At 44.2% G+C, this 26,302-nt stretch overlaps 1 protein-coding gene across 1 annotated transcript; it reads left to right on the top strand.

Moving 5' to 3' along the window:
* ECA3 (endoplasmic reticulum-type calcium-transporting ATPase 3) lies at window positions 1–26,206 on the top strand. Its single transcript, XM_087517691.1, has 34 exons — window positions 1–192; window positions 310–360; window positions 450–483; window positions 1,205–1,222; window positions 2,128–2,264; window positions 2,370–2,444; window positions 2,925–2,970; window positions 3,813–3,872; window positions 3,966–4,046; window positions 4,284–4,369; window positions 5,504–5,605; window positions 5,791–5,844; window positions 5,959–6,060; window positions 6,906–6,964; window positions 17,777–17,921; window positions 18,109–18,216; window positions 18,727–18,879; window positions 18,974–19,078; window positions 19,654–19,850; window positions 20,260–20,371; window positions 20,541–20,639; window positions 20,714–20,859; window positions 21,453–21,510; window positions 21,673–21,765; window positions 21,949–21,999; window positions 22,105–22,236; window positions 22,514–22,615; window positions 23,382–23,436; window positions 23,519–23,604; window positions 24,797–24,945; window positions 25,238–25,343; window positions 25,483–25,536; window positions 25,731–25,779; window positions 25,850–26,206. Exons 1-34 carry the CDS (start codon window positions 160–162, stop codon window positions 25,912–25,914), a joined length of 3,003 nt encoding a protein of 1,000 aa, XP_087373817.1. The 5' UTR covers window positions 1–159; the 3' UTR covers window positions 25,915–26,206.
* Window positions 26,207–26,302: the final 96 nt, after the last annotated feature.

Raw genomic sequence — 26,302 nt, 5'->3', positions numbered from 1 at the left:
ACCTGTCCTCCGTCGAGCAAATCACACCGTTGCTACCAATAAAACACCCAAAGCCAAAACCCGAGCTGAGAAAATCCGGCCGCTCCTCCCTGGCCGCACCGCCGCGATCACTCCCTCCCCTCCGCCCCCGCCTCCTCCCACCCGCCGGCGCCGCCGGCCATGGAGGACGCCTACGCCAAGTCCGTCTCGGAGGTAAGCCGCCCCGCCGCCGCCACATCTAGCCCCCCCGCCTCGCGCCATCGCTTGACCTTCCCCCCCTTCGCCGCCGCCGCCGCCTCTCACGGATCTGGTCGCCGCCCTTCCTCGCAGGTGCTCCAAGCGTTCGGCGTGGACCGGACCAAGGGCCTCTCCGACTCGCAGGTGCTGCTCCGAGCCGTCCGCGCTGTGGTTTTTGGTCTGGGTTACGGGGAATGGGTGGGGCTGATTTGGTTTTTGGCTTGTGTGGGCAGGTGGAGCAGCATGCCTCGCTTTACGGCAAAAACGGTGAGGAACTCCGTGCTGTCCAATGCGTTTTCGTTCGCTTATTGTCGCCGAACTGCTTGTGTCAAGTAACAAATGGAGAGAAGGACACGAGGTTTTGCTGAGCGAGGAAGTTTTTCAGACGAGGAATGTTTGGTTCCTTTGCACCAACCTCGAAACGTGTTCTCCAAATTCATCAGAATAGGGCTTTTTATTTCGCACACAGCGGCTATCTATAGTTCTATATTTTGTCAGCATTGATATGCCCTCCCTCTGTTTTGGTGGTTAAGTCCTAGCCACTAGAACCATCTAAAACCAGAGCATTTCTAAATAAGGAGATGTGCTTTGCATGAATGTGCTCGGTGACCTTTTTGTAATACTAATAAAGGCCTTACACCTTATAACTTGCTGAGGTTATCCGACAAAAAACATTTTGTCACGTATGTAATGCCATAACCTACACGTATCAACTTTCGTAATCCCTGAATGAAATTTGAAAGTCACCGTGATGCTGATTTAACTGAATTGATACAGCCTTCATACTTTGATGTAGTTCAGATCCCTACCATTTTCTCAGTAAAACTTGAAAGCTTCAGTCGAGACCCCTGCACAATTTTGAGGGCAGACATATTTATGTTATCATCTCATTTTGCATTGCGGTATTCACACATTTTGATTCTTGTTATCATTATTATGGCCTCTAACTGATTGCTGCACTTTGCTTTCGTGCATGGATGATCTGCAGTGCTGCCCCAAGAAGAAAGTAAGTTATCAGCTCTAACTTCTAACATTCATTTACGTGTGGCAACACATTTCATATTACCTGTTACACCTTTTCTCCAAAGTGTTTGCCGTCAGAAAATGTTGGTACTTGGTATTCCATTGTCTCTGTCTTACTCCATCTACTCTTTCTGAATAATAATGAACATAAGTCAACCATGGATTGACAAGGATGCATGGAAACTACGAGTTCTGTTAGTTGGCATGCTACAGTTACTCAATATGATTTAAATATGGGTAGAAAGCATTAGTATTGTAATGATTATATGGCAAGTTTGCCAATGTACTTGCATTGCGAAATACAATTTTGAAAAGTTGGATGTTTTATGAGAAGGAGAGTATCATTGAAATGTGTAAGCTCTACTGTTTGGTGATTCCCATGTAAAAATGATTTATTTTGGTAAGGTAGTAGAAAATGTTAAGGGTAGTAGTATAATAGTACGCATTTTATAGGTATTTATTAATGTTGGATTGAATAGGTATGCCCTTTGGGTTCGTTTAATGCACCCAGTCAGGCTGTTTCTCGGCAGATACAAGAAATAACCCTAAGACATACATACTAGTCATACTGCCCCTTAACATCCTTTACCTTGGATGATGACTTGTCGTAGCAAGCTTTTGCAAATACCGTGTTAGACAAATACCTTGTTGGATGATCACCAAATTATATTGTATTGGGTCTTTGTTGTTCTCTTTGCCACCAGCTATAGAAGTTAAGTTTGTTGAAGTTCATAACAACTAACTTGATTATGTGGCAGGAGGATTTTACCAAAAAAAAATCGTAACCAGAACAAACGAATAAGGATTTTGAGGAAGATAAATAGATTAAGCAAAGTTAGTTTTGTTACCCTTTATTCATCATCTATTAACGTGAAACTTCTGACCCAGGTACCCCCTTCTGGAAGTTAGTTTTGAAGCAGTTTGATGATCTACTCGTCAAAATATTGATAGCAGCTGCTGTGGTATCATTCCTTTTGGCTCGATTGAATGGTGAAACTGGATTAACAGCATTCTTGGAACCATCTGTAAGTTGATCCACTTTGGAGGATATGTCCTATGTGAGGAAGATGATTTTCAAGTGCCACATGAAGGCAGTAACTAACAAGATGGCCTTTATTTTGATTGCATAGGTTATATTTATGATATTAGCAGCAAATGCAGCAGTTGGTGTGATCACAGAAACAAATGCTGAAAAAGCTCTCGAGGTTCTTACTTTTAAATAAGGCTCTAGTGTCATGCTTAATTCTGCAGATCTGGTTTACTGCTGTTTGATATGATTTTCTTTTTGCACGTGCTGTGAGATATTATGTGTGGCTTTAAATCTTCTGCTGTCTTATGTTTTCTTGTTTCCCTCTTTCCCTACAAACATCATACAAATTACTTCAAGGTGAAACTTGGAATGTTTAAATGGCTGTTATCTAATTCTTGGATGTATAATCGCGAATACACCTTGTTCACCCTGGTCATGTTCTCTTGTTTCCAACTCCATTATAGTTTGTTTCACATATTTAGAGCAATACTAAGAGTACTGATTTTGGTCCTAATTATTCCTTTTCCACGCATGGTTAATCTAACTACATATGCTAGTTATTAACTTCATCTTGTACTATGTAACTACAATTGGCATTGCAATGTCTAACTCTTGTTGTCCATCCACAATGGCTCGCTTATGAAAAAATCTGTAGGAGTTGCGAGCATATCAAGCAGATGTTGCAACGGTGCTTCGCAATGGTAATAAACTTTTCGAATTGATTATGGCATTTTGAGTGTGTAAGCATATTTTCACACAATTATTTATTTGCTGTCTTCTGATTGAACTTTTGTTAATTATGACCATGAGTTGCATCTACTCTTTAGTTTGAAATTGGAAATATGTACCTGTAACCATTCCACTTGAAAAATTCAAGTTCAACAAAATCAACTTGCTTTGACAGACATGTGAGGCATGAGCTCATATGTCATTGGCACTGCAGGTTGGTTTGTGTGAGCTGGACCCAGGGAATGCCATGCTTATCGTAGAACTTGTGAAGGTGTTCCATAAGAAGGGCATCATTCTCTTGGAACAGATTGATGATGCTAAGGCCACTTTTAGATTTGGGTTTACATACATTGTCACAGGCTGCTAAAGATCTGACTCTGCCTGAGCCTACTTATATCGTGGACGCATCATGTCAAGAAGCAGAGTCTTGTGCAAACCTTAGTCCCTGTCAGTTGTTTGTTTTGTGCATGTCCTTTGCATGCATGTACATGTGTCATTAAAGTAGAAGTTGGGTTGCACTTGCAGCTTCTTTAAAGTTGGTTTGAAAGACTATGAATTGAAGCAAAAATGCTTTGATTAAGAGCAACATTTACTTACATCATACTTTCTTGCTCCAGAAGTGCCTTTTAATCAGCTTCCACCTGGGTAACGATCCTTGTATTTGTTGATTTGTGAAAACAAAGTATTTATCTTGATATCTACGATTGGTTTGATATATCTTCACTTGAAACATTATTAAATATTACTAATGTTCTCTAAATTATTTATTTATATTCATATGATTGAGTTACTTGTCAATGTTTCAATTTGTTAGGTTGCTTTTCTATACTTCCAGCAACAGAACTTGTCCCTGGAGATATTGTAGAAGTGGGAGGTACTGTCCAAGGCTATTCAAGTGATTTCCATTTAGCATAATGCTGATTATGTTCCTGATCTAACTTGGTTACACCTTGTCTCTTATGGGTAGTTGGTTGCAAAGTTCCAGCTGACATGAGAATGGTTGAAATGCTAAGCCATCAGTTGCGTGTTGACCAGGCAATTCTGACAGGTATGTTTTGTGTTGTCCTGTGCTATCCTCCTGTTCATCCTAATATTAGAAGTTTACTAGTTTGTCGTGGCAATCTTGTTTTAGAGAACAGGAGAAATGTTATGCCCTTTTTTTCGGTCAATGCATTGATCTGGCCATATCATTGTCGCTAGAGACATTACTAGGTGCATGGTATAACCTATCAACAGCTAACATATGTTTTTCTGAATCACTTGTTTATTTTGTGCTTTATTCTAGGGGAAAGCTGTTCAGTGGCTAAAGAGCTTGATTCAACTTCAGCAATGAATGCTGTCTACCAGGATAAAACAAACATTCTTTTCTCGGTAGGTGTATATGTGCAACTCAGTATCTTGGTAGTCACATAGATCTATCAATTTTTTATAGCGTTCAGTCTAGGGAACTAATCAAGTAAACATGCTTTTTTAAGTGAAAATATCTGAACTTCAATGCGAATCCGTTGGTTGAGGAATGATGAATCAGATTGGAATGTCCTGAAAATGTAGGAGCCATGCGATCTTTTGTCCTCTCTGATTATTGACAAGCATATTCGTTGGGCCGTTAGGTAAGATCGAGAAACGATGAAAAATAATACGCAGTTTGATATGTTTAAGTCTTTGTAGGATTGTATGATTATCTTTTGAAACCTTAATGTAAATATTACATTTGAGAACTTGTAACACATAAAATGGTTAAAAAAGCTGTGTCTAGCCGCCCACCTAGGTGTGCGAAAGCACTAGGAGAGCAATATGTAGCCTTGGCCCTAGGTTCTCTGCCGAAGGCGTTTTCATTGGCGACACATCGATGAGGTGGACAAGGAGGTGGTGTGTGGACATTGAAAATGAATGGCTGCAGCAAGGTAAGAAAGTGTGGTAGTGGGTCGCCACCCGTGGCAGCGTGTCATCAGTGATGGGGTTGATGGCATTAGATGTTGCTCATGCAGTAGTGGTGACAGCGGCAGCATGATCTGTAGGCAGATCTGAACCATGACATAACTAAAGCGGCAACTTAGTGGGCAAATGGGCCTGGTGGGGCCTTAATTTTTCCTTTTTCATTTCAGTTTTGACTCTTTCACCCCTCTAATTTCTACCCGCTTGAGCAGTGAAGCCTGCAGCTGCTGCTATCATGCAAAGCGTCTTGGCACGCCTAGGCGCCACTTAGGTTTGTTGTCCAGATCGCGGTACATGTTCAGACTGCTCTGGATTTTAGAGGAACAAATTTCAGGCTACTGGCACTAGGCGGCGCAAAACTCCTGCCTAGCATCCAGCGCCCTTTTAAACCTAAAAAAGTAGATATATCTTCTTGAACTGCTGAAATTCGAAGTCCAGGGTATTTTTCTTCTTCAAATTATCAAATTACATCTCAAAGAACACTTTCTCTTTAAAACTTTTGCTCGTTACATCCATTCTCCAGTTGCTTCTTCTGAACTTTGCATGCTACCTGATGTCTTTGCTTCCCAGGGTACTGTTGTTGTAGCTGGTAGAGCAAGAGCTGTCGTTATTGGTGTTGGTTCTAATACTGCAATGGGAAGTATACGTGATGCAATGCTGAGAACAGAGGATGTAAGCATTCGATTTGCTTCTCATTTGTGTATATTATGATAAAATTTGATAATGACTTTTCTCATTCAAAGTATATATTTTCACTTTATCTTTTTGCTGCTCTAGTATTGTTTTGTGTCTTAGCACTATAATTGCTTTATGTATAGTGAAAATTTTACGTACTGACGATATTCCCACACATCCAGGAAGCGACTCCACTGAAGAAAAAACTGGACGAATTTGGCACATTTCTGGCAAAGGTAGCTGACCATGGTCTTTTCCAACATGTCATGAGTAGCTGTTTCAGGAATCATATAGTTTGAAGTTCAAATGCTTTTTTCAGGCTTAATCAGATTTTTTAATTTTATTTTCAGGTTATAGCAGGGATCTGTCTTCTTGTTTGGGTTGTAAATATTGGCCATTTCCGAGATCCTTCTCATGGTGGCTTTCTTAGGGGTGCCATTCATTATTTTAAGGTAATATCAATATTCCTGTTTTGTCTGAATGTACGATTATTGGTATTTGCTCATTGTAGGTTCTGTATTGATTATCAGAGATGTGCTTGTTGTGTGTTAAGCCAGAGTGCAGAATTTGGTATTGTTGGTTCTCTTTTGTAGACTGTATCTTCATGAAGCTACATTCACACAAATTAGCTGGGGTTATTGTTGTCAAACTCTATAGTGCATGTATCTGTAGAATGACATTGTTTATAGCCATTTATTATAACTCATATGCTCAGGCCATTTATGATATTGCACAGTATGGTCTGTACCTGGGAACTCGATTGTTTAGATGTGGTTGATGACAGCAATGTTCGTTTCGTTCAAGTTGACTGGCTTAAAATCTTAAATAGGTTGCTTGTTCATATAGTTGTGTCCATTAAGTGGACCTACCTACATGCATTTGATAAAGAGCTGTCAATCTACCTCGGTTAGGCATTGTTATCTTTAATACCTCCCATTGCAAGCAAGTCATTTTAGCCCTAAGAACTTTTCTTTAAGTATAGACCGTTCTACAACTTGGAAGCTTATTTACTCATTGCTTTATGTTATAGTTATACCCTTCATATAAATGCGCATGTTCTCATTGATAATGAAGCTTTCTAACATATCGAATGAAAAATGACAATATTTGTGAATAATGAAGGGTGCCAATGCCATTTTGTATTGCTTCTTACTTCATGTACCCAAAGCTATACTTAAGATTGGAGGGATTAGTTAATTTTGTACTTCCTTGTACCTTATACTGCTGCTTTCAACCGTTATTAATTATCGTGCCTAACTTTGATTTCTGGAAAATGTGCGCTGTTTTCTTTTGATAGGTAGCAGTTGCCCTTGCTGTTGCAGCTATCCCAGAAGGTCTCCCAGCTGTAGTAACAACGTGAGTTTCCTTACAAACAATTTGTAGCTTTCCAGTATGCCAAATAAAACATTTTATGTGATTCAGTTGATATATCAACAAATATTATCTGATCTAAATCTGTAATTTGAAAGTGTACTTAATATCTCCAACTTTACCAATGTTTGCTAATACTATAATGTTTCTCTCAGTCAGTTAATTCTTAATTATTAATAAAGCACGAAATCAATTCAGATTCTTATCAAAATGGAAGTGTGATCAGTTGGAATTTGGAAAGTGAAGTTTTGGACGTTTGAAAGAGTGCATTGGGATTTATACATTGTAACACAATGAGTTAATGAATCCCATGGCCCGTTAGCTAGTTACTGAACTTGGCTTCCTTGTATATGGTGTGAACAATTTGTGTTGCTTGCGACAAAATTAGTCATTCTTTTTCGAGAAAACGCAAAGGATCTTTGCGTTTCATTGCATTGAAAAGATGGGAAAGAACAATCCTCCTAGGAGGCGAGTGTTACAAGGGCCATGCGCCCGATCAGTGGACATCCCAGGATGCGGGCAGAACAACCTTGAGCCCCTGTGCCCCTGCTTGTGCCCAACATTTGGCCTCATCTTTGATCCTATCCACTAACGTATCATTCGAGGGTCTCGTGTTGTTGAAGATGCATTCATTTTGCTGCTTCTAGATCATCTAGGGAACGAGCATGGTGATGGATTGCAGGGCTTTACGAAGCGTGGGAGGTGTCTGCTCTTCGCTCGCAGCCACCTATCCACAATGGTAGGTTCATGATCCGGTGGCTGAGATGGTATGCACGTCCAGTCCAGGATGATGTGCCAGGTTTGCTAGGCGAACGGGCAGGCCAGGAGCAGGTGCTGGATTGTCTCTGGTGCCTGGTCGCAAAGGGGGCATATGGGGTGATGTTGTAGACCGTGTCGGGCGAGCCGTGCTGCAGTCCAGCATCGCTCTTGGCTGGCCAGTGGAAGAACTTAACGCGAGGCGACGCCCAGCTCTTCCAGGTCAACTTCCATGAGGGGCATCGAGTGGATCCGTGGAAGGTGGCGGCGTAGCAAGACTCCAGAGCAGCCGATGTGGCTCATTGGCAAGGGTGATTTGCTGCACGGCCTGCCAAAGCAACAAATATTGCCCAATCTCGTGTATCCCAAGGATTCCTTGGATATCGCGGGCCCAAGTGTTGCCAGCGAGTCCCTTTGCCACCATTCTTGATTTGCGCCGCCGCTTTGGGATGCACTGGTATAGCATGAGTGCAAATTCGCGTACAGACTGCCCATTTAGCCAGCGATCGTCCCAAAACAGGTCCGTCGAGCCATTCCCGATGACAATAGTGGTGGAGGCGAAGAATAGCGCGTGCTCCTGTTGGGAGAATTGAAGATCAAGCCCTTGCCATGCGCGATCATCGTCCGTGCGAGCGAACCGTAGCCATCGCAGCTGTAGTGCGAGCCCGACGCGCTCCAGGTCTCGGATCCCTAAGCGGCCATACTCCAGCGGGCGACACACGTGGTGCTAATTGACATGACAGTGCCCTCCATTAGCGATGGCATGCCCAGTCCACAAGAAGCCTTGCTGGATCTTCTCAAGTTGCCTAAGGGTCTCCTTTAGGGGGGGGGGGGGGGTAAACACTAGCATTTGGTGAACCGGGATTGCAACACCGATTTGACCAATGCAAGTTGTCCGGCCTTGTTCATGAGCCAAGCCTAGCAGCCACCGAGTCAACGAGGGGCTGTAGTTGGGTGGCGGAGGGGCGGCGCAACGTCAGTGGGATGCCAAGGTAAGTAATGGGGAGCCCCGCCATCGGGCATCCTACTTGGGCAATCGTCTCGGCCGCCTTGGGTTACCGTGAAGGATGGTGGCAGAGCTTTTGGTGTAGTTCACCTGGAGGCCACTAGTTCTGCCGAACAGGGTTAAGATGCCCTTGATTGCCGCCACATCGTCCGGCATGGTGTGGCAGAAGAGCATCACATCGTCGGGGTATAGGGGAGATCGCCGGAATAGCTCGTAGGGGATGCAGTTGCTGCAGGATGCCGAAGTCGTGGACGCGGCAATCAGGCAGCCAAGGGTGTCCACAACGAGCACAGAGCTGTGGGGACAAGGGGTCACCTTGGCGCAACCCGCTTCGGTGCCAGATTGGCGGGCCAGGCTCACCGTTAAGCATGACTCGAGTGCTAGAGGTCGAGAGCAGGATCGCCAACAACTCCCGGAATCGAGCCCCGAACCCATACTGGCCAAGAACCTCGAAGTGGAACGACCAAGATATGGAGTCAAAGGCGCGCGTGAGATCGAGCTTGAGCATGATCCTTGGGGCCCCAAGCTGATGCAACAGCTTCAGGGATTGCCTGACGAGGCTGAAGTTGTCGTGAAGACTCCGCCCTAGGATGAATACGTTTTGGTTGCGGCTAACCAGGCCGCCCAACCTGGGGCGAGGCACAACAAAAGCACTTTCGCGAAGATTTTGGCCACAAGGTGTATCAAACATATTGGGCGGTAGTCGCGGAGCTGGCATGCGTCGGCCCGCTTAGGGAGAAGGGTCAGAAGGGCCTGGTTGAGCTTGCTGAAGTCGCGACCACACAACTCAAACAGTTGCTGGAAGACATCCATGAAGTCATGCCGAACGAAAATGCTCCAGCATGCCTACAGGAACCTTGCTGTAGACCCGTCGGGCTCAGGCGCTTTGCGTGCCGGTAGGCGTTTGTCGGCATCCCATGTCTCCTCCGGACTGAATGGTGCGTCAAGGCATGCCAGATCGCACAACTCGATGAGTTGCGCCAAGTCTAGCGAGCGGCCGCGAGCGACGGGGGAGCCAAAGAGCTCGTCAAAGTGCGAGACCGCCGCCTGCGCCATCCCCCTGATCGGTGATCACATGGCCATCCAAGGTAAGGCTGAACGTGTGGTTCTTCTGTCGGCGGAAGGAGCATTGCCAATGGAAGAAGGCAGTATTGGCATTGCCGTCTTTGAGTGTGGCGATGAGGGCGCGCTCCAAGGATGCGAGCTCGAGGTAGGAGATCTTGAGCTGCTTCCGCAGCAAGTCCTCTGGAGGGGAGAGCGCACGATCCTCTTGGGCCTTGTCGAAGTGCGAGATGAGCTCCAGGAGATAGCCATCTTGTCCCGGATATTCCCTATGGATTCGGCGCTCCAGCTGGTAAGTCTGCGAGCTGTGGGTTGGAGACGTAGCATCAGACGACGGAAAGGATCCGAGTCATGGACTGAACCCCATGTCGTGGCCACCGTCTTGTGGAACCTATCCAATCGCAGCCAAAAATAGTGGAAGCGCTGGTGTGCCGCATGCGTGGCCGAGCAGTCGAGAAGGAGGGGGTTGTGGTCCGACACGACGGACGAGAGGCAGCGGAGGTGGCAATTGCCATGCGCGTCCTCCCAATCTGAAGTGCAAAGCACGCGGTCCAGGTGCACCAAGGTAGGCGGTGACTGCTCATTCGACCATGTAAATCATCGTCCGTTGAGGTATATCTCTTTCAACGCGAGGTTGTTGATGAGGCGGCGGAATCTGCCCATCATGCATTGGTTCAAGTTGTCGCTGCTCTTGTCTTCGTTGCAGAGGATTAAGTTGAAGTCGCCACACAACAACCATGGCCCGGGGCAGTCCGCGCAAATCTCGCCAAGCTTTTACAGGAAGGCGATCTTGTCCGCATCTTCTTGGGGACTGTAGACAACTGACAACCACCAGGGCGTGCTGGTGGCCGTGATGCTTGGCCGTGAGAGCGTTCGTGGTGAACAGTGGGTCCGTGATAGTCACGACCCCGCTCTTCCACGCTAGCAGGATGCTGCCCCATGTGCCTTGAGCTGGGAGGTCTGTATAGTCATCAAGTTCCAAGCCAAGAGCGTCAAGGACAACTGACAAACAAATCAGCGCTATTTTTGTTTCCGGTAAGCACACAATGGAGGCGGAAGTAGTGACCAGCAGCGACCGGATGGTAATGTGCCGGGCGCGCGCGTCGAGGCCGCACACGTTCCAATCCGCAATCCTAAGGTTGTGATTCATGAACACATGATCGACTTGGGGGGGGGGGAGCACATACGGCCTATGGCGCGCATGCCACCTCAGCGCGCGCTAGGGCAGCCATTGGAGCGGCCATGCACACAGGGATCTCTCGGTCGACCAGGGCTCGCGGGATGGGCACCACGAATAAATCATCATACACCTTCATCTAGGCGGAGGTAGTCCTCTGGTTGGTCCCAATGATCCCGAGGGTGCGCAGGATCTGAACTTGTGCCCTTCTCTCGGTGGTGGGCGGCCTCGCCGGCCGAGCGGCTGTGTTGGGGGCAAAGTTGAACGGGCGGCATAACCTCTTCCTAGGGGTTAGCAAGGCCGTGTTGATGTGCTTGGTGGTGGCAGCGAGTAACTTGCCCAACGTCCAGGTTCGCGGCGGGGCGGCGTGGCCACGGGATCGGCGCAGCGTGATCGGCGGGGAGGCGAACCACCCTGATGCAGGTAGGCACGAGCCATGCTGGGAGCATGCCGGTGTGGGCCTGGGCGTGGTAGGATCTGTGGTGGGCGTTGGGTTGGGCCAGAGGCCTTCGCAAAATCATCACTGGGGTGTGGGGCTCAGGCTCTCTGGCGGGAGGATTCGCGCCAAAGGCAGGGCGCATTTCCCCACCCTCTGCTGCGCACATGTGGGGGTCGAAGGATTGGTCAGCAGGCGCGTCCGACCCCACTGCAGGCCCTGGTGTTGGTGAGACTCCGCTTTGCCCTAGCAGGGCAGCTGGCCTGACTGGTGGCATGGGCTGCGAGGCATGGGCTGCGAGTCTGGCACCTAGCTCAGAGCAGCCAGGTCCCGACAATCCATCGGATTGGATGAGCCAAATGTGACCCCCTCGCAATTGTCCTCGGGTACCTGAAGTGCAGCCCAATTAGAATCTCGAGATGCTTTTGGAGGATCGCCGCCAATGAGAGGTTACCACTTGGCGCCGGGCTCGAGCCGTTATCAGTGACCGAAGCCCTTGCAGCCAAAGAGGTGTCACCAACGGGCGCCGTCATCACGGCCCTGGCAGCCCCTGTGTTGTCCACAGTTTTGCGCATCGGGTCCACGTGCAAAGCGCTCTTTTGCTTTCTTTTTCTAGCATGGCGACGAGATTGGTGGGGCCCCTCTAACCTGGCCAAGGGGCCATGCTACATCTCTCTCGTTGTACGGGTGGTGATGCCACCATGTCGGGAGGAATGGGCTAGTCGGTCGCCACGGCTACCCCATCGATGGGAGATGCGCGGTTGCCGGCGCGCCGGAGCGAGGAGTCCATGGCCATGTCGTCTGCTCGACCAGGAGGCGGCGCTTCCGAGCACCGACACGCCCACCCAGGGCCAGGAGCGTGGTCTTGGTCGTTGCCATCACGCATGCCATCCCCTCCTTGTCCCGCACCGTGCTGGGCGCGGAGAGGCGGTGCTTCGCTTGTCTCGACACGAGCCAGCACAATGGCGATAGGGTACGTGAGGGTCCTGATGATCAGCGCGGTAGAGCTCAGGCGCGCGGGGACCCACTCGACGATTTCTAGGAGGGCGGATGCTGTCTGGACTGTGCGTGCGCCCCGCCAGCCAGAACGTGGCCAGGTCGGCCCTGGAGCGCGTGTTGGGGTGGAGGCACTCGATCGAGCAGCTCTCCGCAAGGATGTGTTCGGTGGTGGAGAGGTGCCAGGCCTGTGCGGGAATACCGCGAAGCTCCAGCTCGACGCGGTACTCGAACTCATCGGAGCCGGCGTGGGCGAGCTTGCTCCATGGCCGGATGGAGGGGGAGATACGCGGCGAGTTGATGAAGTGGTCTCCATCCAGGTGATGCTTGGCAGAGTGGGAGCTGAAGAGGATCATAAAGTCCTTGGGGTGGTGCGCGTGGAATGTGAAGTCGCCATCGGTGAGCTTGAAGGTGGTAAGAAGCATGTCGGAGACCTAGGCGGCGGACACGCGCAGCCTTGCGGGTGATGGAGGCAACCATCGCACGGACCATGTAAGAACCCAGAAATTATTTCCAGACCCTCCTGTGTATATTTGTCAATCCAGGATCAACTTGACAACACAGCGAAATGGTATCATTGCAGAACATTAAAAAAAGTATAAGTTTAATAACTCTCGCCACAAGGCATACATAGTGAAATGTCTCATGACATTTATTACATCCAGAAACACAGCGGAATATATAAATACGTAGCGACTCCATCTCAGCCACAGGCAGTCGATGTAGTCAACGTGTCCTCATTCCTTAGGATCATCATAATAGTCATAGTCGACGCCCTCGTCTTCATAGATCTCTGTTGTTCAACAGAAGTATTGCCATGAGTACATTACGTACTCAACATGCCTCCCACGGAGAAGGACCTAATAGCTACATGTGGCTTCAAAGGAAGGCTGTAAGGCTCATTTGCGTAAAGCTAATTTTGTTTAACAAATAAAGTAGTTGGATAAAAGCAGTTTTAGATGAAAACATGTTTTATCTCCAGAATAACTTTCATCAAGTGAGGATCCTCGATCAACTCACGTCCTTCATAGGTTTCAAGATTAGGGGCAAAGAGGGAATAAGCAAGACAGGTCCTGTACGGCAAGAAAGATTCGTGTGTCGTCCATGACCGTGGACACGGCTATTCGAATAGTTTTACACTCTGCAGAGGTTGTACACTTTACCCACACGACACAATCCTGACTTGTTGCCACCAGTGGCCGCTGGCGTAGTACACCATTTGGTATACCGGCAGGGAGATTGTGACGAGGTCTTTCATTAGACCACACTTACTGTGCCAAGCCCACTAGGTTTCAACACGGAAGTAACCGCAGTTCACAGTCCGGGCCCCCCTTTTGTGTCGAGGATACTCCTCGCAAGGCAGCTATCCCATCTGCGGTACAGCGATGACGACAATAAGAGTGAACTAACTAATTAACCAAGCCAGTGCCCATATAGCATGTGGCTGTACTGTTATCACAATCTTCAAATCCAAGACTTATTAGGCCTCATACGGCACGGACGACTGATTGCCCCCTTCAACTTGTGAAGGGCGGCCAATCGCTCCTTCAATCCTTGATTCAGCTGTCGCCCGCGCCAGTATTCAGATGGTAAGTTTCACCAAGAGTAGAAGAGGATAGAGAAGGTCAACAAGGGCCAACAGGCCTAGCTCAGCGTTAAGTTTCAACTGTCAATGACTTAGAGGTCATTCAACAAGGCACCTATAGGGTGATAAGCATGGCTAAGCATTTCTACTCTACGGGAACCTTATACTTCTACTCAGGTGTCAAGTAAATAGGCGACAAGCGGATCAAGGTAATGTGTCAATTGACACGCTAGCTACGAGAATTAAAATAGCATGCACATAGTAACAATAAAACTCAATGCAATTTTGCAAACCATAGGATAAGTATGATCAAAGAAGGAGGCATGCCTTTGTCGAGTCCCCAGTTTCCTTCTTCCTCGTAGTGCTCCTCTCCCGTACCGTCGCCTCCTACTCGTAGTAACGGCGAAGCACAATAAATAACAAGCAATAAAATCCAAATAACATCCAAATGAAATAACAATAAAGGAAGGATTGGTAGAAAGATGTGGATGGATATGGAGATTTCGAAGGAGGTAGATCGATTGATGATGAGTAGAGGGATTGAATGGATTGGTTGGGTATAGGTTTATCCGGACTAAGTAAAACTCGGCCATCATGTCTATCGTTCTAAATAGCATTACGCTAACTGAACTTTAATAGTGTCCAATACAAATACTTCGGCTAACTATAAAGAAAAGACAAAATAATAACTGACGTGACATAAACACAAAACAATAACTATCCTATGCATTTGAACGACATGACTCAACATAGCATGGCAATACAAATTTACCCACAAATCAATATTTAGATAAAATCTACTATTTATAATGGTTAAAACATCAACTATAGAATTTAACAACAAGCATCTTAAAAGTCAACCAAGCTACTTCCTAAACAAACTAGTTAGGTTACAAAACATTACAATAGCACGACCTAAAGAAATGCTAGAACATAATAGACACAAATCATGTAGCACTAATTAAAATAATCTAGATATATATGAAGTAAATGGATCAACAATAATCTAGTCATAGCATGATCAACTCTTGTAACAAAAATCATGCACATGATATGACTCACAACACCACCTAGACTCAATCAAAATAATTTAAACAATAATTCTACAATCATTTCGAAACTAAACTGGAACATAAATATTGCTACGCATGACAATATTATCTAGAAAGTACGCATGCATATACTATGTTTATGAACAAATAAAAATTATCGCACTTCACTAACATGCATCAAAAATAATAATTGTAAAACTAGTTCTAGAAATTCTATGACCAATTCTAATATATCCTAGAATCACTCAACAATAATTAGGACAAACCCTAAGCATGCTATGGACATGACAATAAGACACAAACAATTTTGCATGATTACTTACATAAAACATCATACGCACTTGATAAAAAATAACACAATTAAACATCTACTCAAACAAAACAATTAACTCGCTCCTAGCATCATCGAAATGGCCTATGGGTTTAGCATTGGTTTTGGGTCACCGAGTAGTCGTTGGAGATGGAACTGGTGGTGTTGAGCGAGCGAGCGCCGGTGCGCGTCGTCGTCGTTGTCCGAACTCCGGTGATGAAAAGACGATGGTGGGTGACACTCTTGGTGATGGTGGAACACCGGGACGCGGGCGGACACGACAAACGGTCATCCGTTGACGACAACGTCGGCCCAAAAAGGTAGCAGCGGCACGGCGTCGTTGTGCGCGCGGCCAACAACAACAAACGGACGGGAAGAGATGTCTAGGAGGTAGGCTTGGCTAAAGGGATTCTGTTGGTGGGAGGAATTGGACTAGGATGCTCACCTTAGGCGACGGTAGTCGAAAAACAGTATAGATGGGGCTGTATTGCGGGGTGGATTACGAGTGATTAGAAAGGAATTGGAGGGTGGGATGATGGGGCTTTTATAGAGGTGCTCCTAGCGCACGTGGTGACGCGAAGGGTCTGCCCGATGGTAGCTGGAGGAGGGAGATCAGGAGGTGAATGCCATTGTTGGGCCAATAACTTCGTCAGTTACTTGCATGAGATTAAGCGCATCATGAGTGGAGCCATTAGACTGAACAGACTCGTCGTTGAGTGGGGAGTAATTCTTGTGTTGAACGGTGAAGAGATTAATGGGATTTGAAGGAAAAAGAAGAGGCAGCAGCCATGGCGTTTCTTCTCTGTTTAAGTGTACAGGTACGTGCACGTGCGTGCGGGAGGAAGGAGGAGAGCCGAGCCGTCCGCTCGCTCACTCGGCTGGGCCGCTGGCCTGCTGGTTGGGCCTTGGGCCAAGTTTCTTTGGTGGCTGGACACTTAAAAAAATATATAGAGAAGAGATGGCCCAGTGCATACGTGGATGTGTGTGACCAATTTTGGTGCATACGTGCAATATGCCAACAATGGCTAGGCTAGGATGCACGTATTGGTTCAAGGACCAATAAAGAGAGAAATGAAAGGAGAGAGAAGAAAAGAAAATCAATATAATATAATATTGATTTCTTTTACTAGGATTGCTACAAGAGGAACAGAAACAATGACAACTTAAAAGTCTTCAAAAATCCAAGGAACCCAAGTAACAAAAATAGGCAAGAAGAACTTAAATGAAATATTACGAACAAATAAATCGACTCAGGATATTACGGAAAATATTTTCCACCTGACATGTGCTAAATTAATTCCAATCAACTTGGTATTAATTTGAGCAATCTCCAAAATATATAATTAAAGATTATGTTGCAACATCCCTTGTCTTAGAAAGAAAAAAAAATTGAACTCTCGAAAAAATCAGGATGTTACAGACCAGGACCTCCTCTGCCTCCTCCATCTCTATCGAATGCGCCATGATAACTCTCACCGACTCGGGCACACGCGCTGCGGGCATGGCGGCCGCTGAGGGGCGGGGGAGGCGGAGGTTGGGGCCTGGCCTAGTCGGCCAGTGGCGGTGCGGGGTTGCCTGGCGGCATCCCGGCGCCTAAGATCACAAGAGCGTTAGTCGTGGTCGGACATGAGGCATTGGTGGCACCAGATGTCGTTGGTGCAGTCCAGCATGCGGTGGCGGTGGTCGAAGCAACGAAAGCAGAGCCCAGCGATCTCCTTCGGAGAAGGGCTACGCCGGCGCAGCGGCGGTGGGCTGGTAACCGTCAGCATCGACCTCAACGCCGCCAGAGATGCGGTGCACCTCAAAGCAGAGGGTGCCGGCATGGAGGGTCCCGCAGCCTATGGAGCGAGGTAGGCGGCATGGAGGGTCCCGCAGCCCGTGGAGCGAGGTAGGCGGCCTGGAGGGTGCCGCAGCCTGTGGAGCGGGGGACGCCAGCAGCGCAGAGGGTGCCGGCATTGTACAGGCGACGTTGTTGTACGAGCGCGTCGAGGACTCGCTCTCCGAGTCGATCCAGCGGTCACCAGAGGACACGCGGTCATCGGAGAGGGTCGCTTGGTGCTCGACAGGGTCAGTGCCGGGGGGCGCCATGGCCAGGGGGAGGGGGAGGGGGGCTGCGGAAGGGCCCGAAGGGGAAGAGGGCTACAGGCGGGGATTCGACGGCAACGAGGCTGGTGGGCTAGGCGGAGCTGGGAGCTGGGAGTCATTTTTGACTAACCCTTTTTGAGCGGGAGAGAATTGATCTTGTGCATTTGTCTCAGCCATGACTCGGTTAAGAAACTAGAAACATGATACTGTCCATTACCAATCTTATCCTCAGCCTAGATGTTCTAAGTTTCTTGTTCATTTTATATTGAAGTGTAGTGGTTTACTTTGTTCCTTCTTGAAGTAAATATAACATATCATTGGTTTACGTCTAGGTGCTTAGCTCTTGGTACCAAGAGAATGGCTCGCTTGAATGCCATCGTAAGATCTTTGCCCTCTGTGGAGACATTAGGATGCACAACGGTCATTTGCAGTGACAAAACTGGCACTCTTACGACAAACATGATGTCAGTGTCTAAGGTGAGTACTCCAGTTTACAGCATCATTTCTCTTTTAGTTGGCCCTTTCATTTTATTTTCCTTTTTGCACGCATAAGTGTGCAGTGGGATTTGACTAAAATACAATATGCACTTTAAGATTAAAGTCTGTTACACTTGGTCAACATATTATGTTCACCACATAACTAACAAGTATCTTAATACCTCAGGTATGTGTTGTGCGGTCTGTGCACCAGAGACCAATAACTGATGAGTACTCTATCAGTGGAACCACATTTGCTCCTGATGGATTTATATATGACGCCAGTGAAAATCAGGTACAATGATGTATTTCTCAGCTGTCACTAATTTGGTGATCATTATAGTGCAATGGCCTGAACCCTGTATTTTCATTTGTCTTAACAGCTGAAATTATTCCTTTTTGACTGCAGTACAAGAACACATTGTGTAAATGATACCAAATTACCAAACCCATGACACATGATCATGATTGTTACAATTCACTAGTCTTGTAGCCATTACTCTGCTAAGCTCAGCTTTACTAGGGAATGCCTTGCATTAGAGTAGAATGACAGAGTACGATGGTGCATAGCATAGCAACAATAGTACACAACTTTTGACTGAGATGTACAGCTCTACCCAGCTAGACAAATATTAGGCTCCCGTAGATGGATTAATTGTGTGACCAGCCATGTCAGTATATTAGCGACCTGCAGAACCCTTTGGGTTATTTTCGAGTGACCATGATGTCCCTTAGTGTGCAAAACATTGTACATGTGACATTTGGTGTAGGCACTAACTTTTCAGGCGGCTTTCATCTGTTGCAGCTGGAGTTTCCTCCTCAATCCCCATGTCTCCTTCATATAGCCATGTGTTCAGCTCTTTGCAATGAGTCCACTTTACAGTACAATCCTGATAAAAAAAGTTATGAGAAAATTGGAGAGTCCACTGAAGTTGCTCTGCGAGTTCTGGTGGAGAAGGTCAGTTGTTAGTCATGGAATCTGCTTATCAGTGCACTTTTGATAGCTTTCATGGGAACTATCAATCTCAATTTTCATTTTGTTGATTGGTTAGGTCGGTCTTCCTGGTTTTGATTCGATGCCTTCAGCTCTGAACATGCTAACTAAGCATGAGCGTGCATCATACTGCAATCATTATTGGGAAAATCAGTTCAGAAAGGTTATATTTCTCTACTTGTCGGCATTTATATGTTGATCTCGTATTCTGTGGCCCTGTATTTGCAGCTCCCTTTAAGAGTACCCCCTGCCCCTACCTTATGTCTACTACTCCCATTCATAAAGAACTTCCTTGATTATGAACTTGTTCTGCTAGCATATAAGTAGGCATTAAAACATCATCCTTCTGTTAGTTGTTCAAAAATATACAGCAGGTCTGATACTTTATGCAACTATGCAAGTACTTCCAAAGTTCTTGTGGTATCAGCAGCTGTTCCTCCCACATACTAGAAAATTTCAATTGTTTAATTATGTATTTGCGTAACTGTTAAGGTTTTCATCTTAAGTCATTATTTAGGTAAACTGCAGTTGACACTTGGATGGGATAGTATATGCAGTATCTATTACTGTATATTGCTCACACTTTGACTATACTGCCTGCCTATATGTGGAGAAACCATTTTGTATATGCTGTATAGTCTAACTGGGTGTGACTTATTTAACTTAAATTTCAATCCTATTTCTTCAGATTTGTATTATGATGTTCTTATGTTTCTTTCTTTCTGATTTATTCTTTAGATATCAGTTCTAGACTTTTCCCGAGATCGCAAAATGATGAGCGTCCTTTGCAGTCGAAAACAACAGGAGATTATGTTTTCAAAAGGTGCCCCTGAAAGTGTAATGGCAAGATGCACACATATATTGTGCAATGATGATGGGTCTTCTGTACCATTGACTATGGACATACGTAATGAGCTGGAAGCTAGATTTCAAAGGTCAGCCTTTCCACGTGTAGTTTTTAGGGTTATGAGGTTGCATGTTTCTTAATGGATGTGATTAAATTATTGAAGCATTCAATTCATATAGTCAGATTTAACAATAGAAAAAAGGTTAGCCTTTAAACCTACCTGTAGCTTTTGGGTCATGAGGTTGTATTTTCTTGATGGATGTGATCACAACATTGAAACATTCAGTTCATATAGGCAGATTTAACAATATAACTGACATTATTTCTGACGTGAAGGGACCTCGGTAATTTTGACCAAACTCTGCCACTAAGTTAGCACTTGGCAATGTCATATTGTTGCATATGATTTTTTTTATTTTCTCTAAATATGCTTACTAATTTTTTTCCTACATCAAATGCTTTAGATGAATATGTTCAATGATCTCCGAATGTTTCAGTTTTGCAGGAAAGGATACCCTAAGGTGCCTAGCATTAGCATTAAAACGAATGCCAGAAGGCCAACAAAGTCTTTCCTATAATGATGAGGCAAATCTAACATTTATTGGACTGGTACGCTTTGTCACTCCTGCTGGTTCTGCTGTTCCTTCTTTAGTAGTCCCCTACGTTTTGTTCGCTCATTTTAATATGCTTTGCCTTTGTAGGCAGGTATGATTTATGTTAGTTAAGATAGCAGTGCCACTAATAATTGATGATGCAAATTCTTTTGCTACTGGTTCAGGTTGGGATGCTTGACCCTCCAAGAGATGAAGTTCACAGTGCTATCCATTCTTGTATGTCAGCAGGGATTCGTGTTATTGTTGTTACTGGGGATAACAAGGTTGGTGAACATATTTGTTTAGTTTTGCTCTAAGATCTTTTGATACTGCTGAGAATAAATATGTGCTATTTTAGTCCACTGCAGAATCTCTATGTCGGCAAATTGGTGCGTTTGAGCATTTAGATGACTTTACAGGGTATTCATATACAGCATCAGAATTTGAAGGGCTTCCTCCTTTGGAAAGGGCAAATGCATTGCGAAGGATGGTTCTGTTCTCCAGGTGATTTGAATATCATTACAACCTTGTTAAAGTTTAGGGCATAGCTACCCCTTGCTGAATGGGTAATGACATATCCCAGTTTATCTTGTAATGAGCTACATGCATTTAATAGAATGCAAAATAATGGAGCAGTATTCTACTGCATTAAAAATGTTTTTATTTTGCTATTGAGATCAGCCAGCTCATTGCTTATGAACTGGCTGTAGTGACATACACAAATAGTGCTGCCATAAGCAGTCGTAAGTTGATGCAATGGCCGAGATTGGAGTTGTGTTTTCCTATTATTAGTGTGGTTCCTTAGACTTGTTCCCATATTGAGTGCTTTGTTACTAGAGATATACTTCGTCAGAAAAATATGGCATTCACCATCTCAATTTTGAACACTAATTATAGCTCCAGTCTATCACAACCTAGTGGCATGGAACATAATATATGCTTACTTACCTGTGGCAAGTGACTACATTGGACATCACAATAACCCAGACAAAAAAGTGGTAAAATGATTAAAACATGGACAGATGTATGGATTAATCACCATTCTTCTGGTTTTGTACTATTGATTGCCTTTTTATACCTGACTATTTTTACTGCAGAGTGGAACCTTCTCATAAGAAGATGCTTGTTGAAGCCTTGCAATCACATAATGAAGTGGTAAGCTTGTACCTGTTGATAAAGTTCCATTGAGCTCTTTAGTCTTCATGGTGATGGAACTTATTTAGTTGCTATGGAATTGATCATGGGGATTTATGCTTCACTTTCCACTTCATGCAATAATTCATTTTACGCAATAGTCATGTTCGTTTCTCATGCAAGGTTGCAATGACTGGTGATGGAGTCAATGATGCACCTGCCTTGAAAAAAGCAGACATAGGAATAGCTATGGGATCAGGAACTGCTGTTGCAAAGGTATTACTTTTTTAAACCGATGTTAAGGTATAACTGCTATATAGATTAGAAGTAAACAGGGACATTGGTATTCATTATCTTGAGAGTTTTGTTTCTTTCAAATATTTTTATTCAACTTCATGTTTTGGTTGCTTTTGTGGACCTTTTCGAATTTGACAACTTATGTTTACCTTTCTATTTCAGAGTGCTTCAGATATGGTATTGGCTGACGACAACTTCGCTACAATTGTTGCAGTAAGATTGTGATCTGACTGATTAACATCCAAATAAGACACAACCATTGGATCTTATTATGCTTCTTGTTTACTCAAACTTATTATTATTATCATTTGCTCACAGGCTGTTGCAGAGGGAAGGGCCATATATAATAACACCAAGCAGTTTATTCGATACATGATTTCATCAAATATTGGGGAGGTAGTTTGTATTTTTGTGGCAGCGGTGCTTGGGATGCCTGACACACTTGTACCTGTGAGTAGAAACTCTTTCTTAGCTTCTATGTGTCTTGAGATGAACTATGTGGACTTATACAATCTATCATCTGTAGTTCAATAAGTATCGCAATCTTATATTTTGTTTTCGAATTAATGTGGCAAAAAAGTACAGTCATATGTGGCATGTTTATCTTGTCATTATATTTTGCCCCGTGCTTACTGCTGTATAATGTTTTTAACATGCATATTTCTGGACCTTCTTAATTTTGTAATTGGATGGAAAATCTGCTTATCTCTACTCCATCACTTTGTAGGTCCAGCTACTCTGGGTAAACCTTGTTACTGACGGGTTGCCTGCAACTGCAATTGGTTTTAACAAGCCTGATGGCAATATCATGGCAGTTAAGCCTCGTAAGGTAATATAAAAAGGGTGTTGTACCTGATGAGAGGGAACTTTCCATCTTGTCATCATTGGATGGAATATATATTACTTATACAAGGGCAGCCTAGGCTAATGGTACTATATTCATGTATCTATACCTAACAGTGATACATGTATCTTATACTCCCTCCATTCCATAATTCTTGTCATGGTTTTAGAATTGTGGAACGGAGAGAGTACCTAACAGTGATTACGTGGTAGCTTGTTATTTTTTTATAAACTAACGTACGTTTTAGGTTGTCCTCATTATTATTTTAATGTTTATACTGACTTCAGTTAAAATTGGTTTAGCGGTTGACTGTATTTGGATAGTGAGTAAATTCATGTAACTTGACAATGTAGCTGTTCTGACGTTATCAGGAATTCTAAAATCTTCTACCAACTGTGAGATAAAGCAAGTCCACAGCACAATGACCTTATGAAAACCTCACTTGTCACTCTTAGAACTCGTTTGGCACATGAATATTCCTAAGTGATAATTGGATGCTGCAGTGGCCCAAATCCCTTTCTGTTAGTTTACTTGTGCACTATGCTATATGTTTATGTGTACACTGGATTCCTTGTTGCGTCCATGAGAACTGTTGACTTATTTCATTTTAACTACTATGTGGTAATTGCTTGGTACTTATCAAAAAGTGTGAATTGCTAAGTGAGTCGATTCAAGTAATAGCTATGATTTGAATTTTCTAGTTCGTCGCATTTATTAACATGCTCTTTCCTGCTGCATATTTGAATTGCAGGTGAACGAAGCTGTGGTCAGTGGATGGCTCTTTTTCCGCTATTTAGTCATTGGTGGTATGCACTAAAGTGCCCGTATTGACATTTGTTAGCTTTGCTTCTGGAATTATTGTTGTTTCTTATAGTTTTGTTAATGCAGCTTACGTTGGTCTTGCCACTATAGCGGGGTTCGTTTGGTGGTTTGTTTATTCTGAAGATGGTCCTAGATTATCATACTCTGAATTGGTAAGTTGGGAATTCAAACTCTTTCTACTTTTTACACTGTTAATTTTTGGTGTTTATTGGGAGGTCTGGAACAGCACAGCAGTAATACCTGTACCTGATAAACAGGGGTTACAACCCACCCAGAAGCTTATACTTGAAAAGATATTCCTGTAGACTGTAGTGCAGTACTGTATACTTCTTTTTCACTGATTATAAAATACCTCTGCTGTTGGCAACTGCTTGCCTATCTCATTGGGTTGGATTTTCCAGGAGATCTTGGTCTACATGCTTGAGTGAGTCCTGCCAAGAAATCTTATACTCCCTCTGTAAAGTAATATAAGACCTTTTAGATCAGTACTTTAGAAAACGGTCTTATGTTATTTTACAGAGGTAGTATTTGTTTTCCAAAAAGGAAAACGGTTGTAGCAAGCCCTAGTGTAAAATTTGCATATTGTAACAATATATATAGAACACCCGCAAAAAAAAACAATATATATAGAAGATGTCGAAACCCTTTCTATATGATTTTTCCCAAATAGCACTGTGAGTAACATGGCATGTGATAATTGATGTGCATTTTAAGTTAATGAAACAACTCTTTTGTTCTGAGATCAGCTTATGCAAAGAGATCCCTTTGTTGGGTCTCATGGTAGATTGGCTGGGCCGGTAATGGAGTTTCAAGCTGTCAATTCATATGGCTGTTTGCATGTACCCAGGGATTAAGAAAAATGATTACATATACATATAAAAAGTTCTGGCTCATAGTCATGTGGGAGCTGGTTAGGAATGGCCTTTCTCCTGGTCAGGTTTTATTGTAAATTCGAGCATCTAATTTGAGCTTGACTTGTTTCTCCTGGTTTGCTGGTCCATCGAAATTTTAAAAGAAATCAAACTTTGATCTGAATTCAAGGTGGTACATTCCTCTGGATCTTACTGCCATGGTTGGTTATTGCTTAGACTTTTACCCTTTCCTCACCACAGAATCATATTTCACTTGCATACTTGAATAGTTCAATTCTGTATGTTTGAGAGTTCTGAACGTGAAATCAGCAATAAATTTTTGTATGGTTCCTCACCCTCTCCATGCCTGCTTAACAATATTCCTTATGGTCTATTTTCCCCTTCTTTATTTTGCTTGAAGTTTCTTATTGTGGCTCTTGTTCAAACATTACTGATTCAGTAAGTTCTGAATATCTTTCTTTTCCTACTGCAGATCAATTTTGATTCATGTTCAACCAGGCAAACTTCATATCCTTGCAGCATCTTTGAGGATCGCCATCCATCAACTGTTTCAATGACTGTTCTTGTTGTTGTCGAGATGTTTAATGCCTTGAATAACCTAAGTGAAAATCAATCTCTACTGTAAGATCCCTTATCTCTCATCTCATTTTGAGCCTCGTTCCCCCCCCCCCCCCCCCCTCCCCCGCGCATATAGCAGCACCCAATACCCATACTCCCATGTGCTACTTCTAATGAGCAGGAAACAGTTGGTTTAAATCTTGATATCTTGATAGATACACATGCATCTCTCCTGCATGATCTTGAAATTTCTTTCTCTGACACAGTGGCACTTGTCCTGCTTGTAATATTTGGTCTGCGTACGTAAATTAATTTGCATAACCTGAAATGATTTTTGGAACTTCCCTTGCATCAGTGTCATTCACCCGTGGAGTAACCTATGGCTTGTTGGGTCAATCATTCTGACGATGCTTCTTCACATAGCAGTCTTGTATACGGAATCCCTGTCAGCTCTTTTCTCAGTAAGTCACTCATCTTCATTTTTGTGCAGTTGTGAGTTGTGACCCACGTCATGCAGTTAGTCACATTGTCACCTGTTCTTTTATAGTAAGCTTACAGTAACGCCAAAGAATTATTGATAATCGTGGTTTACTTATGCAGGTGTCTCCATTAACTTTGGCTGAGTGGAAAGTTGTTCTTTACCTATCCTTCCCTGTGAGTGTTTTTTCTACCTTGAGTTGCCATGTTGTTCAAATTTCTGGTGAACCTAGTCTTTCTATATTAAAACATGGCAAGGACACGTCGGAATTCTGCCCCTACATAAGTTTTGTTTACACTGTAGCCAGTTATGAACTGGATACTATATATGTTCCGTTACACATGTATCTAAACTTCTCCTTGGCCGTTAGGTAATTTTGATTGATGAGGTGTTGAAATTTTTCTCACGAAGACCTCGAGGTATGTTCTCTAACGGTAGATTTTTTTTTAACTTTTAGTCAGCCAGAGCTGATCATTTTGTTATTTGCAGCTTGGAGTTTTCCTTTACGGTTATGGAGACGAGAAATGCTTCCAAAAGAAGCCCGAGATAATTAACTTTAGGACTAAGAAAGCTGTGCTCGAGATAGCATGAAGCTTGACTTTTGGTTGCGGTGAAACTAATTTTGGCTAATTTATTTGGGCTTGAAAGCTGACAAACATTGTAGAAAGTTTGTATACCTCCTTCTGTCGATTGGGTCAAACAGATATTGACAGGGACTATGTAATTTTAATGTATGAAAACATGAGTAGAGAGCAGTTTTGGATGAGTGTTGTAAGAAATAGTTATATATAGACAGAATGTTCGAACTTGCAATGGACACTTCCAAGACACGAGCTCATAATTCCATAGGCTTGTACTCTCTCTGTGAGTATTTTTTATTGGAGACCTATCCCCAATGTCGCATCACATCTTTAATTTAGGACATATCGCACAGCAAGCCTC

This window comes from Triticum urartu, chromosome 4A (assembly GCF_056163025.1).
Source record: "Triticum urartu cultivar PI428250 chromosome 4A, HENAU_Tu73, whole genome shotgun sequence".
Lineage (NCBI taxonomy): Eukaryota > Viridiplantae > Streptophyta > Magnoliopsida > Poales > Poaceae > Triticum > Triticum urartu.
The sequence above is the reverse complement of the archived record's forward strand: the minus strand, read 5'-3'. Positions and strand labels throughout refer to the sequence as shown.

Bases quoted from the DNA above. Each gene is read 5' to 3' on its own strand.
- ECA3 (XM_087517691.1), top strand. From the start codon at position 160: ATGGAGGACGCCTACGCCAAGTCCGTCTCGGAG. The intron at 22,237-22,513 runs GTGAGTAGAAAC...ATCACTTTGTAG, and splicing joins TGCCTGACACACTTGTACCT to GTCCAGCTACTCTGGGTAAA. The intron at 23,437-23,518 runs GTATGCACTAAA...TTGTTAATGCAG, and splicing joins CCGCTATTTAGTCATTGGTG to CTTACGTTGGTCTTGCCACT.